Source organism: Chlamydotis macqueenii, chromosome 2 (genome assembly GCF_036417535.1).
Source record: "Chlamydotis macqueenii isolate bChlMac1 chromosome 2, bChlMac1.mat, whole genome shotgun sequence".
In the NCBI taxonomy this organism is placed as follows: Eukaryota; Metazoa; Chordata; class Aves; order Otidiformes; family Otididae; genus Chlamydotis; species Chlamydotis macqueenii.
Window position 1 is genome coordinate 55,590,832 of NC_141557.1, and position 15,576 is coordinate 55,606,407.

The window sequence follows — 15,576 nt, forward strand, 5'->3', positions numbered from 1 at the left end:
ATATTATATCTATCTTTTTGTAGTTAAATATGTACATAAAAGAAAACAAATGTGAAGCACATTAGTGTAATTAAGGACTGGAGGAAACCCATAGATCCTTATTTGAAACTGCTGATAAATTTAGCTTTACATCGTTGCTGGATTGCTTCAGATGATCAGATAGAAATAGAAGTCAGTTTAGCTATGTTCTTTCCCCTACGTCTTTGAGTTTTGCATTTCTGAAGAACACGTGTAGTACATTTTCGTTATGTTTTCCGCTGCCAGGGAAGAAATCAGTGGGGAAGAGTATGGAAGAAGTGGGAGAGGGAGGAGATATGCTATACATTTTTTCAGAATTTGAAAGCACAGGGTTGAAACCACATGCTTCTCATTTGCTCTTAGGTTTTCAGAAAAAGCAACGATGGAATGGTTGCAGCTTTTTGAAGGTAGTGGGGTTCCATATGGCCCAATCAACAATATGCAGCAAGTGTTCTCGGATCCTCAGGTTGGTTATCACCAAGTCTTTTCTATACATTATTACATGTGTTTTACAAATGCTGAATAAGGATGACTTTTCCTGCCACTCAGACCTGATTTCAGCTACTTTAAAATGGGATTTGAGAGTTATGTGGTGGATTGAGTTTAAGCCAATAATATGGCATAATAAGAAATAAATACATATCCTTAAATGAATTAATTATATGCTTGGGAACACAGATTTTGCCATAATACATTAAACCATAGGTATTCCATGTCTTGTATGGAGTTTGTCTTTCAAAAATGGCTTGTGAAACAGGGAAAGAAACTGTAATATATTATGTAATTGCATTTTGTCACATAGATATGCAGAAAAGTACCTTTCTTGCTGTCCACAAGCAACCATTTATCTGTGTGGAGTATGGATAACAAAATCTATACTATTTGAAAAAAATGGGCAACTTTTTGACTGGAAAATGGAAAATGAAGTGCAAAAGTAATATGCAAAAAGATTTCAACCTTTTCTTGGCCTAAGTGGTTTCCCTGGTTGAAATACTTCAGCTTTTTATTTATTTTAAATTTAGAGATTTTCACTGAATTGCATTTATACTTAGTTATAAATAATATTTTTACTTTTGAGTATCTTTAGAGTTATATTATCTGCATATTCCCTGATTCTTTCTCTTCTTCTCAGCCTCTGGCTTATGATGAGTTAAAGGGCCCAACACAAGCTGAGTTATACTTTCTTGAATAGTGTAACTGAGTATTTTACAGCTATTCTGTTGTGTGATGAATCTCCTTTAAATTAATTTCTAACAATGAGAATAACCATAAAAATGATTGACCATTGGAGGGGAAAAAAAAAAGGCAGTTAATTTTCTACATGTCCATGTCTACTGTCAAAAAGTGTTTGTCAGGCTGTGAATACAATTGCAGTCTTTGGGAAAGAAGAACAGTCAAAACAATCTCTATTATGAGGGCATATGTCTATTATGAATATGTTTATTATAATTTTAGAGGTATAAGACAATATTTGTTAGGCTACTGCAAGGAAATATATTTTTTTTTTGTCTTAAAAAAATACACTCTTTCTCCTTAAAATAATCTAGTACCATACTGTAAAGTATGCGTGGGCCAAATGTTTCACTTCATAACTTTCACCGGGATTACAGTTGGGCTTTGAAGAGCATACAGCAAGAGTCTTTATTTTACTCAGAACGTGGTTGATGTGGCTGTACTTGGGGCAACATTGGAAAAATATTCTTTGCTTTTTTTTTTTGATGCTGCTTATTTTAAGAAGTCAGGTCCACTCTGAAAGAGATGGCTTTTTAAAACAGTATGTTGTGGGATGGCCATTACCCCCCAAATTAGAAAGAGGTTAGCTTGGTTACCTTGCTCTTGTTAGAGTTCACCCAAGTATTATTTTTATAACTACTATATATATTATAATTATATATAACTATTGTATGTATTGTAATTATATCTATTATTTATATGTATATATTACCTGACATAGCCTATCCATTAGAGGTATCACAGTTCTTTGCAGTCAGATACCATCATATGTCAGGTTTTTCAAAATATTTTCCCGTAAAAGGGCATACCAATCTCTCTTTCCCTCATGAAACTGCTTGAAAACATTGTCTTTTTTACACCCTTCTCTGAAATAAGTGGCACTCAGACACTCTGTTCTTATTACTATGGGAAATGAAATGTCAGCATTTGTGGCGATGCTGCATGTTATACACTTATTTTGTTTCTGGTGTTGTCTGCCTCCTTAAGCATTTTCTCACATTTATTGTTCTATTTAGGAGAAGGGGGGAAAAAAAGACTGAAGCTCTTTCCTCTTCTTTCTTGAAATATGGAAATGTGTTGATGTTTTAAGTTATTGCTTCTATGGCAAGATATTTACTTTACATCACTTATATAAAATTAAGCTCCCACTCCACCTTTGCGTATCTGAGAGGCCGTCCAGCAGACCAGCAATTCAGAGAAGCAGCATACTCAGCCTCTTAAGTGTATTTTTCTAATTTCTTCACAATTTTTTATTTTGATGGTGAAGACTTAAGACCTTCACAGGTGGCTTCATTGCCCTGAGTCACATATCCATAGCTTGGATTTAGAGGCTTAAGGACAGTTCAAGCAAAGCTTCTCACCTTCACATTTCTTGTGAACTGTAGTTCTTGCTGTTGTACCTTGCCCAGTCTCCCTCCGCTTTCTTACCCTTCTGCTGCTGTATAGACAGCATGTGTCTGGGATAAACAGATAAGCTTGTGTCTAGCTTTGCTCTTTCAGAAGCCAGTCTGCAAATTTGGTTTCTGAAACCTCAAAAAGCATGACAGTGTTCTGAAACTGTGTCTAAGACTAGGGAAGAAGACAAGCAACACCTGAGAATCTATAATCTAGGTATCTTCTGCACTAGGAAGTAGCGGTTATAACAGGGAAAAACCAGCAGCCACCACCAGCAACATTCTGTAATCACAGCAAGATTTTTCTCATGTGTAAAGCTCAACGCAGTCATTGAGTATGAGAACTTTGTAATAATTCTTCACAGTGCTACCATTATAATGTGATTTTTTTTTTCAGGCTCAGTTTAGATCAGAAAATGGATTTCTAGGAAAGATTACACTTTGCATGTAATAATCTTACTTACTAATACTGCATCACAACCAGTACAGTGTGATGTAAAATGAAAGAGTTTATTAAAAGGCAGTAATCTGCTTTTCGTTCTTGTTTGCTTTCAACCATCGCAAGACCCCTAAAAAACATAAAACCTGGTTATACTTCAGTATATACAAACTCTGATCTACCTCTAGTAGATAATACCTAGGTTTTGCTAACCTCTTCCATTCTAGGCGTTACCAGCAAAATTTGATCCAAATCCAATTCTATTTTTTAACTTCATTTTATTGCCGTTGTCTTCCTATTTGATCTATAGATTTTGATATCCATAATGCAACTGTCATTCATTGTAAGTGCGGTCTCGTACCATTAGTGACCAAGATGCACTGCATGGATGTCAACAATCGTCCAAGCATATGCCAGCTCAGCTGCCAGTAGTGATGGCAAGGGTACACCAGGCTGGCACCAGCCAAAGACAGAAGTCCTGGGAGGAGTTGTTGAAATAGTGCAAGGGAGGAATGGAAGCAAATCTGAGGAGATAGGAAAGACAAGTAAAGGAGATGACTGAAATGATCTAATGGAACTTAATCAGCTACAGGTCGGTTGTATTTTCAAATTTTATTTTATTTTAACTAAAAGGACCTCAGAAATCTAAAGGCCAAGAGTAGTTTGTAAAATTACTATAAACTGAGATAAAACAACACATTTTTGATCCCAGGACATTTTGTTAATATCATTAACAGCTTCAATCATACTCCAAGTGAGCTGCCAAAAAACATGAAGTCTTTTACTAAGTTGGAGTGCCATGTGATACTGTTTTTTCCATGAATTGAGTGAAATGCCCACTTTTCCCACTGATTATAATCTTTTACTCATTTCTGCAGTTAAAATGAATACCACAGGCATTTGTACTGCTAAGTCAATCAGTCTGTGGATAGAAGTATATGTGTACTTGTGGATATATGGATAAAAAGGCTGAAAGAAAGAGGAGCAGTTTCGCTAGTTAAGGGAACAATTTTCTCAAAAACGAAAGGGGGGAAAGCATGTTTGTAAAAGTTCTTATGCACTCTTAATAGTACAGTATACAGTACAGACTAGTTTAATGAATCTCTTTACAGTCAACATTTTTCATGCTTTTTTTTTAAAAATATGTTCTTTTAACCAGGCCAAAATAGTGCAAACATTAAAGGAATTCTTAAAACGTTTTAAAAACTTACTAGTGACCTCAGTATGGTCCCATTTAACATACCCTGGGAAACATGTGTATGAAATACCATGTGGTTTGAGGTTTTCCAAACAAAACAAACTTAAAAGTGAATACCATTTTTAATAGAGACTATTCAAATTCTCCCAAAAGATAAACCAAAACAAAAACAGGTACGCACTGTACTGCAGCTAAGTATGAAAGAACAAAGATCTCTGCTGGTGAACGTTACCCTCCTCTCTTTCACAATGTAATTTCACTGTTCTTATAAGTTTTATCACTTTAATTATATGGCTAGTGTATATATAAGAAGCAACAAAACAACCCGAAAATATTATGAGCAGTTTAATAAACTTTGTTATCTGGTATTTTACCAGATTAAATTAATTCATGTTGATGAATTTTTACTATATGAATGCTGCCAGCTGAAAATAAAAAGGAAAGCCATGCAGTGGTACTCCCCCCTGCTCCCCCCAGCAGCTACAGTCATACCACACAAGTTGAGTACATCAGGTGTAAGACATCACCCTGATGCATCACTTCTGAGAAATATGGGGAGGGAAATATTGGAGCTGAAATATCACAGCTGGCCCTGATTTCAGCTCCTGCCAAACACCTGCAGACTCTAAAAGGATACCAAAACAAAACTCCACCCTGTGGCAAGAAGCCATCCCTTAACAACCCTTCCCTGACTTTGCATCACTATAAAAATTAATTTAACATTTTTTACAGAAACCTTAGTCTTCCTGTCCCAAAAGGCCATTACAGTTCTTTAGCCATTTCTCTGAATATGCCTGAGGAAAAAAAAAAACAAAGTAAACTAAAGTATTGAAATATCTGATAGTTGGAAATTGACTGATGTTTTAAGTTTATTATTTGTGGAAACTTATGAAAGTGGCAGGTTTTTTATTAACCTCTAGATCATCTCTTATTTTGGAAGTAATTTTCTTTGAACACATCCTGACAAAAATTTCCTAGCATCTGGTAAAAGCTTCTACAATCACTGTTGTGAACACAGAGAACAGCAAAAGCTATAAAGTGTGGTGGGTTTTGTGGTGTCTTTTTTTTTTTTTTTTTTTTTAAATCATCTTATGCATGGTGGTTGTTGGTTTGGGTTTTTGGTGAATTTGGGTTTTTTTTATTGGTTGTTTTATTTTTTTATTTTTAGAAAAATATGGCCATGTTTTAATTTTTATTCTTTGTTGAAATAGACATTTGTAACCTACTGAAGGCTGTCCCAAGTTGAATGAAATGATATTCATGTCCATAATACTCCCGGAAATTTTTTTTACATATAGAGGTTTCTGTAACTGAAAAACAGCTGATGAAGGACTGAGGTAATACGATGTGTCTGGAAGCAATTCCTGTAAGACAATAGAAAGAGAGGAATTAAATTTTACATGTGTCTATTAAGTAGTAAAACTGGTTGGAAATTTTCCGATGGAATGTTTTTACATTTAAAAATGCCTAGCTTTTATTTGGTATTTCAAGGCAATTTTTAACTTCAATTTTTAGATTTTATGCAATGAAAAAATACCACGTTACCAACTATACTCAGCCATTTAATTTTGTCAGAAATAGCTCTTTTATACTAAATTCAAAATTTTTTTTAAGCTTTTGGTCTGTGGGAAATCTAGGGAAGTAGATTCTGTTCTAAAGGGCAAAGCATGAAGGAATGGACCATAGTTTGAAGAATTGAAATGGAAAACCCAGTTCCAAGACTGTTTGTAGTATGTGATTCCAACATATACACAATTATGCAGGCTTTATATGTGTTGTGAGATGGTTCAGTATCCAGATGTTTTAGGAAGGGCTCAAAATGAGATGACATTTGTATTTTGGTATGAGGAATATTGTAACAGGAAGTGTTTTTTAAATTTTGGCTGTAGTGAAATATGGTCCGTGGCTATGCCATGTTTTTGTGTGGCTTGCCTATCTCACAACAACTAGTAGAGAGCTTATAGTGGAGAAATCTCAAAAAATGATGGGGTTCTAAATAAAAATATCTGTTTACATTAATTATAGGCTTTTGTTTGTACACATGTTTAATATACATCTATTGTCTAGATTAAAAAAAAAAAAAGAGGTAGTTCAACACTTTCTCTTATGAGACTTTATTTTCACTTGCCTGTAACTTTGCAGAGTTTGATGTGAAATTTCCAGTGCTGGTTGTCTGGCTAAGTTTGAAGTACATTTGGAAACGTTTCTGATAAAATGATCAACTCACATTTGATAACAAGTTTCCAGAAATCTATTGTCTACCATATCAACATATTCTTATAGCTGTTTTTTGCCTGGGAGTTCTGCTGCTCCTTTTTAGAGAATAAGTTCTTTTGCAAAGAGACTTCGGCAGAAAGGTGACTGCAGTGTCATAGATGTGCTCTTTTGCTGTCCCATGTTTTTAGGGATGGGGGAGAGAAGCTGGCTATGATTAAAGAGGAATGGAGCCCTAGACAGTGTATGCAAAAGATAACCTTTCACCTGCTGCCATGGTTTCTTGTCCTTTATGTGTTTTGTGAGCCCACAGGTGTCAGCTTTACTCGAGAACTAGATTAGAAATTGTATAACTGCACATGTAGATAAAATGGTTAGGCTTTTTCAATGCCTGAATTTTGATTTCTAAAAATGCCACTATAAATAAATAAGAACAACACAAACATAAGAAAATTCACCAAGAACCTCTAATTCATAAACACTCTGATATTTTAAATTATCACAGAATGGTTTGGGTTGGAAGGGACCTTAAAGATCATCTAGTTTCAAATCCCTTACCATAAGCAGGGACACCTTCCATTAGACTAGGTTGCTCAAAGCCCCGTCCAACCTGACCTTCAGTATTTCTGGGGATAGGCATCCACAACTTCTCTGGGCAACCTGTTCCAGTGCCTCACCATGCTCATACTGAAGAATGTCTTCCTTATGTCTAATCTAAATCTACCCTCTTTCAGTTTAAACCCATTATCCCTTGTCCTATCACTACATGCTCTTGTCAAAAATCCCTCTCTTTCTTGTAGTGTAACTTCTAGGTACTGGAAGGCCACAATAACATCTCTCTGGAGTCTTCTCTTCTCTCTAGCCTATCTTCGTAGGAGAAGTACTCCAGCCCTCTGATCGTCTTCGTGGTCCTCCTCTGGATTTGCTCTTACAGGTCCATGTCTTCCTTATGCGGGGGGCCCCAGAGCTGGACGCTGTATTGCAGGTGGGATCTCACAAGAGCAGGGCACAGCAGAGAATCACCTCCGTCAACCTGCTGGTCATACTTCTTTTGATGCAGAGGAAGATGCAGTTGGCCTTCTGGGCTGCAAGCGCACATTGTCCATGTGTGTCACATTCAGCTTCTCATCAATCAGCACTCCCAAATTGTATCCTCTTCCTGAAGTGTGCACGATAGACTTGACTGTTCAGTAGGAGAGCATTTAGTCTGCCTTGTGAACCAGGTTGTTGTCTGTCAGATTCTTAATTCCTTTGATTCAGAATATGAGAAGTGATGAAAGAAGTGAGAGGTTGCAGAAATATGGCTTCATTTTTATAGAAGTTGAATGCTAGACAAGAATCTCTTCCTGCATCTGCCACACAGTTCACACATGGTTTTGGCTAAGTCACTTCAATCAAAATGTTAAAAGGTGGTCATTAAATGTGTGTGCCTCATGTTTTGAGTGCCTGCCTTGTGACACCATGTGCTAAGTATGCAGCAGCGCTGAGTTCTCATGGATGTAAATGAAACTGGTTAAAGTATCTTTGGTCATTAAAAAAAAAAAAAAGTAATATTGTTGAAAATGCTGAAAAACAGAACATAGTCGTTTTACCCTTAGTTTTCTCTGTACTTTGGTTTTTTAGCCGTGAAATTGGGACTCATCTAAAATGCAGTGTTGTAAAGATTAGTTTCTAATGTGAGAGCACCAGAGAAATAACCCTTTGGGAAATTAATTTTTTTTTAAATTGTGTGATCTGAGTGATAGATATTAAAATAAGACCTGGAGCTACACCTTACTTGTGAGAAATAAACTACTTTTGAATATCTTTTAACTCACTGAATGAGGGGTGAGCCTGACAAGAAAAAAGTCGAGCATGCACTTAGAGATTGTACTGTATTTCTTTTGTGCAAGCAAGCAAATGATACTTATTAGCAGCATTTTTAAAGATTTATTTTAATGTCTTTTAAATATGTACATATATGAATGGTCTGTCTTTAGCTAGTACTGTTTGCATATGCATTCCATTGAGAAAAGATTAATGAAATTATTTGTTAGTTATGGAGAATATTAAGTTATCAAAAACATCTCAGTAAAGGTCTGTTGTCATAAAATACTAAATTATGTTTTAAAATTACTTTACATTTTGCATAGCAAAAAAAAATATCCTGTCCATTAAGAAGTGTGAAGAGTCACCTAGCCTTTTGGGGCATTTCCTTCTAGAAGGAGATGTGTCAAGAAGCCATGCTCAAGTTTTGAAGCAAAAAGCCTATTTTTGAAACCTCACAGCCTTTATTAGGCCTCAGTGTTAGGAGTCCGTAATGCACATCCTTTGAACCTCACACTCTTGGATGAGTTTCTGTCCTTGCAAGAGTTGCACAGTAGTTCCCTAACCTTGCAGCTCGTCAGTGACATCAGTTGGTTTCAAAAAATCTGCACTTGGTGACTCACACTACCAGAGTATGCTCAGGATAAGGCCATCTAGCTTTAAGATGTACTGAGCTAGATGATATGTATGTTCTTAGAAATCCCTCACAGAGCGCGAGTCCAGCTCTTGCTTCTGTTCATATAAACTGTGTAATTATGCTGTATTTATCTAAAGTTTGAGTGTCAAGTCTGTTATATCTATGGGAAGCAGGGAAATCCATATGTGTGTCTATCTCATCAAATATCATCAAGTCTCACAGCCTGAAGAGCATTTATATGTTGAAGCAATTTATTCAATTGATTCTTTAGAAGTTTGGTTTTTAGTGGTGGGTTTTTATTTGTTTGGTTTTTTTTTTAGATCTGATCATTCACTGAATCATTGTCACAAAGCAATGATCAGTTAAGAACAGGTATTCTTTGCTTTCCACACAGTACATTATTTGTGAGACTCACTATGCCTGTTGGTTGCCCGACTCACAAGACCATACCAAATGAAGTAAGAAAACAGCATTCTTTGGTTTAAAATATTTTAATTAAGTAGATGTGGATTCATTCCTTAAGCTAAATTTATAGGAGAGTCTGTAATAACCACTGGGATTTCAAAATAAATTTTAGACGTGCTTCAGTATGTAACTCCCTTCAGCCACAAGGTCACTTTTAAAATTTCCCACTGTATTTTTATGTTTTCAGAATTAATTGCCACTTGTCATCTTGGAGTTCATATGAAGATAGCCTGGATATATATATTTTTTTTCCTTTCTCAGGGACCTTAAGGGCTAGATTTTGTCATAGGTCTTGTTCACTTTAAAATCAGGTGGTTTGCAATCAATATAAGTAGTACAGTGGAGCTTTGTATTGTGAGTTATGTTTTGCAGGCATGAATGTACTAATGATAATTCTAGAGAATAAGTATTTGGCATCTTGCACTTTAGAATCTCTAAAATGGTAGTAGCTGTAGATGAAGGTATGTGTATTCCAGCAAGCGAGAAAATGAAAATGGAAAATCCAACAACAACAACAGACAGTGGAGAAATTGTGTAGATCAGGCTTTAGTTATCATTTGCTCTTCAACTGTTTTTCCTGAGTGCTCAACTTAATTTAAAAATCTTAGCTCAGGCCATGACCCTGCTTGAGTCCCACTCACTGCTGAAAAAAGTGATATTTTCAGATGAGATGCTGACATGTTCACTTTTTTGCATTATACTTATGCAATAACATTTTAAAAAATATACTGTTTTAGTTTTATGCCTTTTACTGACAAGGAGGAATATTTGAGCCATGAAAAGGCAAGTATGTAGGCTGAGTAGGAGTGGGCATTTGAAGATTTAGATTTCCAACCACCACAAAAAGGCATTAATTAGTCAGGCAAGCTTTCTCTGTCATTGCCGTTTTCCTTCTCATCTCTGACTACTTTCATGTAGGTTTCAGGTATGATTCAAGTAGATAGTTTGTACAGGAGCAGAAAGCATTTCCTCACTGCACATGGTCACTGAGGCCAGGAGTGTTATTACCATTGTTTTAAAGAACTCATCCTATGCTTAAAACTGGCTACAGCATTGAGATGTCAACACTCTGAGCAGACAGCCACATGTTGAAATTTTCTCCACACAATTTCAATTGGCTACTTAGCAACCATAGCATTTAATTTTAGCAATTTAAATCAGAAGTTGTGTAATTTTGTAGTATATGTTTTATGGGTAAAACTTCTGTTTGAGTTATATGTAAATCTTGATTAATGTTGTTGGTGATCTCAGGTGTTCTTGAACTTTTTAGAAGTCCTGAAAAATGATCTAGAGGTATTGTTAATTAAAAAAAAAAAGGAAACAAAAGCTGAATTTTTATTACAGACAGGCCTTTGGGATGACTCGGTTGAATTTTATTTGTCTAGAATGACACCTGAAACACATCATAGCTCACATAGGAGGAAAATGTGTTTATGTTTTTATGCATGCCTGTAATGGCCTGTTAAAATAAACATTCCTACAATGAAAGAGTCACCTCAATGTGAAGGTAGTGCATTGATGATGATTAATGGTAGTATTAAATATGGAGATCCTGGCTCACACGTGAGAGAAGATGAAGAGAATGGTACTTCAGAAATTTTGAGCCAAGTTTAGGCATGGCGTGAAAAAGACACAAGGATAAATTGAGATGCCAAGCAGACGGTGTTTACACTGTGGATCCCAGTTTAATTTCTAAGAAAAAAAACCAAAAAGTAAAAAAGGAGGCTCTTTGAAAACAAACAAAACCCCCTCCTAGCAGTTCCTCTCTGCTGTTTTGATAACAATGTCACAAATATTGTATTCATCCATGATGAACTGTACATATTGGCAGTATAGGTTGACAGATGGATCTGGGAATTTCAGTAGTTAGGGTTTGTCTCGTAACAACTTTTGAGGGCCAGTTTGAGGGATTGCTATTTCCATTAGCTGGGTTTTGGAGAGAAGCTTTTACCAAATGTAGTCTGATGCTCCCTTTGCATGGAGCAGGCAACTGAAATGTATCTTCCCGCAGTGCTCAAGTCACACCTGAACTAGGCACAACCAGAAGCATCGTTTAGTATCTGCACATCTTGTTCTTTCATATACTACATTTTCACAGGGTCATAAATGAAAAATGGAGAAATTATGATTTCTCTAGTTCTTCCTGTGGTGTTCAAGACGATCCATTTCTCTAAAATAAGCTGAATTCTCTGTTCCAGTTATCAAGATACAAGCTTTGAGTTTTAGAGAAACTTTTATGCTTAAACCAGTTATGTTATATCAGATTTTGTAAAAAAATCTCCCTCTTCTTCCTGCTACTCCTGAGAAATCATGAACTCAAAAGAGAAAAATATTTAGTGACAAGTTGAATGTGCAAAAATAACTACAAATTCCTATGTCATGGTGCTCTCTTAGATTCAGGGGCTACTATGTACAGGGTACGAGGAAGCTGTAGACTGGCATCATTATTTTCAGAAGGGAGACAGCATCTTTCAGGCTCTGAAGTTATCAAGATATTATAATATTGTTATAATTATATTAATTTCTATTGATACTGTCAGCAGATTAACCTGACTTCTTGTTTGGTAGTTTGTACCAAATTCATCAAATCATGGCCTTGATAAAGGAATCTCTCTGTTACATCCCACAGTTTCCCATATAGGGTTACTATCTGACCATTAATGTATATCTCTTACGTAGGAATCAGCCATCTTTCAATGACTTCTTGAGCTGGTTTTGGATGTATTATTTGTTCATGTTGAGAACTGTAGTAGCAAATTACACTTCCCATTTTTTCTTCTTATATGAAGATACCTTGATACTGAGAAGTGCTGACAGTGTGCAGCATGCAGATGCTTTATTCCTACTACTTTCTACTTCCATGGCATTGCTTTTCATCTTTATGTATTTTTCAAACTATTGATTCTTTGTTTTTAACTTTTCCCTTGTGAATCTAACATTAAATCTGGAATTTGTATTTCACTGTCCGTACAATGTGTATTTTCTGGATGTAGTATTTATACACAATTTACCCTATTGCATGGTATATTCTAGTGGAAATCTAAGTTATATTGATGCAATTTTCTGGTATTACTTATCTCCATCCTAAACGGATATATTTGAAAAGAGTTACTTTGCAAAGCTAGCCATATTGATTGTAGGAACTTGTTGGATTTTTCAGTGTTACATCCTATTCTTAGACTGTAAGAATATCCGTCTAATAGGAATGTATACTTCAGGCTTTTGTAAAGAACTTATGTCCTTAATATACACTTGATTTTTTTTTCTTCAATTGCCTTTTTTCTGTCATAAGCTCTAACTCCATAAATACACTTTTACAGTTAGTGTCAGTTACAAATATGTGTTATTAAAGGAAGGTGACATTTGGTGTCTCCACAGTGAAATTTCAAAATATATGGAAATTTAAGTAACATACTTCCAATGCCTTTATCCTCTGATTATGTCTGTTCAGAATCTAAAAAACCTAAAATGTTAATCAACCAAACAGCTATCCTAATTGAAATTAAAGGTGCAGCAAGGCCAGTGTAATTGCTAATCAAGTAAATATCTAACTCTCTCCTGTATTACAAGCAGCTTTATAAAAATAACAGCAAATTCTAAGTTCCTTGTGGCATATTTGCTTTTACAGAAGACTCTTCAAACCAGACATTTTTCCTATTTTAGAGCAAAATGTGAACACATTCACTCTCACTATGTACATTTTATTTTTCTTTTTAGATGAGTGATGGAAAAATAAACATGAAGTGAAAGCATGTGGAAATAGTTTATATCTTTACAAGTCATCTAGGAGAGGGTGTAGAAGGAAGAATGTTACTGTCATTTCACAATACAAAGCACTTTTTCAACATTCTTGTCTGTTTTAAGTGAATTTTTGTTTTGAACGCACCAAATTCTCTGGATACAAACCTTCAGCTGCTTCAAAAGGAAAGGCAGATGTATTCATGATACTGTAGGTGTACTCTCTTTGAGATTATTGGCATCAGTTTGACCTGTGTCAAATCAAAGTAGCAAAAAATTCTGCTATCTTAGCTGAAGTAGCTGTCTAATTGACCATCTAAATAATCTCAGAAGTCAGTAGGGTGATAGATGTGACTGAAATTAAGTATTTACTCAGACATGAATAGCATTTGTATTTAGATATGCCCTTAAAATTAATATAAAATATCAGTATCCAATAAATGTGGATGTTAGAAAGACAACAAGGTATATTACAGAAAAAACAGTGCAACTGCACTACAGATGGCCGTTGAGTTTGGTTTGTTAGTTCACTGCTTGCTTTTTTCTGATGAAACTGCCAGTAGGCAGGCCAGCCGTTGGAGTGGGTAGAAATATACTTTGATATGAGTATTTAACATTAGATCACCAATTCTTTTACAGAGGCCACTACTTTTTTTTTGGAGGGGGCGTGGACAGTTTATTGCTAATTACTCAGTCTTGACTGTTCAGCAGTAACTGAGCAGTAACTGAGGATTCATAAACAGATTTTATGTTTTTGAAAGAATACTTTATTTTAAGATTTTTGTCAGGAACTTTTTGTTGCTGGATTTTGTACACACTATGTAATTAAATGGGAAGAAGTAAATGTTATACCAAAGCATTAAAATCTACACATAGCAATTACAGACTTGAAATTTCTGTATATGAAGTGTAATTAGGAATTATTTCACCAATCATGGAATTATAGGACATAGTCTTGTTGCAGAGGAGTCTTGCCTGCTACTGTATGTGATTACTTAGTAAAACATCGCACTTGTCTGAAGTTCTGAAAGAGTCTAAAATTGCAAATAAAATACATTGCATATTACACTTTTTTGATGAATCATGCACTAGGAGTTTGGTTCTGGAACACATAAGATTCCTTGTAATTTGTATCAAATTCATTAACTAACTAGTTCTAAATATTGTGAAAAGTTTAAATGTGAACAAAATAGTAAGGCGATGATGAAGCATTTTCTTTAGATATACTGTGTCCTGAATTAGAAGAGAGATCTGAAAAAATATTTCCCTCCACTCAGAAGGATGATCACTGGCATAAATGTTGTTCTGTTACTCTGTTATAAATATGATAATATTAAGATGGATTTCTTTTTTTCCCTGTAAAGAGGAATGCTATCAGTACTGAGGATAAATGAATCAGTCATCCATTGTTCTGATCTAATGATCAGCTGAGAACTGCGAGGTACCCACTAGCTACTTTGGACAAGTGGACCAGAGAGAGGGTCTACAAGAGGTCTACTTGTTGGAGCAGGTCCAGAGGAGGGCCACAAAGATGATCAGAGGGCTGGAGCACCTCTCCTATGAGGACAGGCTGAGAGAGTTGGGGCTATTCAGCCTGGAGAAGAGAAGGCTCCGGGAAGACCTGATAGCAGCCTTCCAGTACTTAAAGAGGGCTTATGAGAAAGATGGGGAGAAACTCTTTAGCAGGGCCTGTAGCAATAGGACAAGGGATTATGGTTTTAAAACAGAAGGAAGTAGATTCAGACTAGATATAAGGAAGAAATTTTTTCCAATGAGGGTGGTGGAACACTGGAACAGGTTCCCCAGAGAGGTGGTAGATACCCTATCCCTGGAAACATTCAAGGCCAGGTTGGATGGGGCTCTGGCAACCTGATCTAGCTGGAAATGTCCCTGCTCCTTACAGGGGAATTGGACTAGATGGTCTTTAAAGGTCCCTTCCAACCCAATTGATTCTATGATTCTATGAAAGGAGTCTAGAAGTGGTTCACAACAAGGTTATATAAATGGTTGTCTTTGATTTGGTTAGAATGTCTCCTGTAGTCCAAACAAGATCTCCTGTCTTCTTCATACTGAGGAGAAAAAGCTTGCTTTTTTTTTTTTTTTTTCTCCCCTGACCTCTGATTCTAGTTGATCTAATTTTTGATCTGATACTGGCTAGCAATTATTCACATAGCTCTGGTGTTTAAAAACTGTAAAAGTAACTTCATGCCAAATGTAAAATTAATCTTTTAAATAAAAATATTGCTCACTTATTGCTCCAAATATGTTAATGAGCATTCTGACTTCCAATATGCTTTGGAAAATTTATGTCAAAGCTCTAGATTTTTGATGAAATATTACTTTTAAAACACAGTTTTTAAAATAAAATAAATTCTACTTTCAGATAGGAAGCCTGACTACATAATCTATCTTCCTATACTGTGGAAGTAATAGA

The 15,576-nt window shown here is 35.6% G+C and overlaps 1 protein-coding gene across 3 annotated transcripts in view; it reads left to right on the top strand.

The window, feature by feature from the left end:
• Positions 1–15,576, top strand: part of SUGCT (succinyl-CoA:glutarate-CoA transferase) — a 336,504-nt gene that overhangs the window by 148,140 nt on the left and 172,788 nt on the right. For all 3 annotated transcript variants that reach the window (XR_015257778.1, XM_086741707.1, XM_086741709.1), the window contains one exon: positions 382–484. Coding sequence is in view for 2 of the 3 variants with exons in the window: in XM_086741707.1 (XP_086597833.1) it covers positions 382–484 (103 nt within the window). In the remaining variant the exon portion in view is untranslated. The remainder of the gene's footprint in view (positions 1–381; positions 485–15,576) is intronic.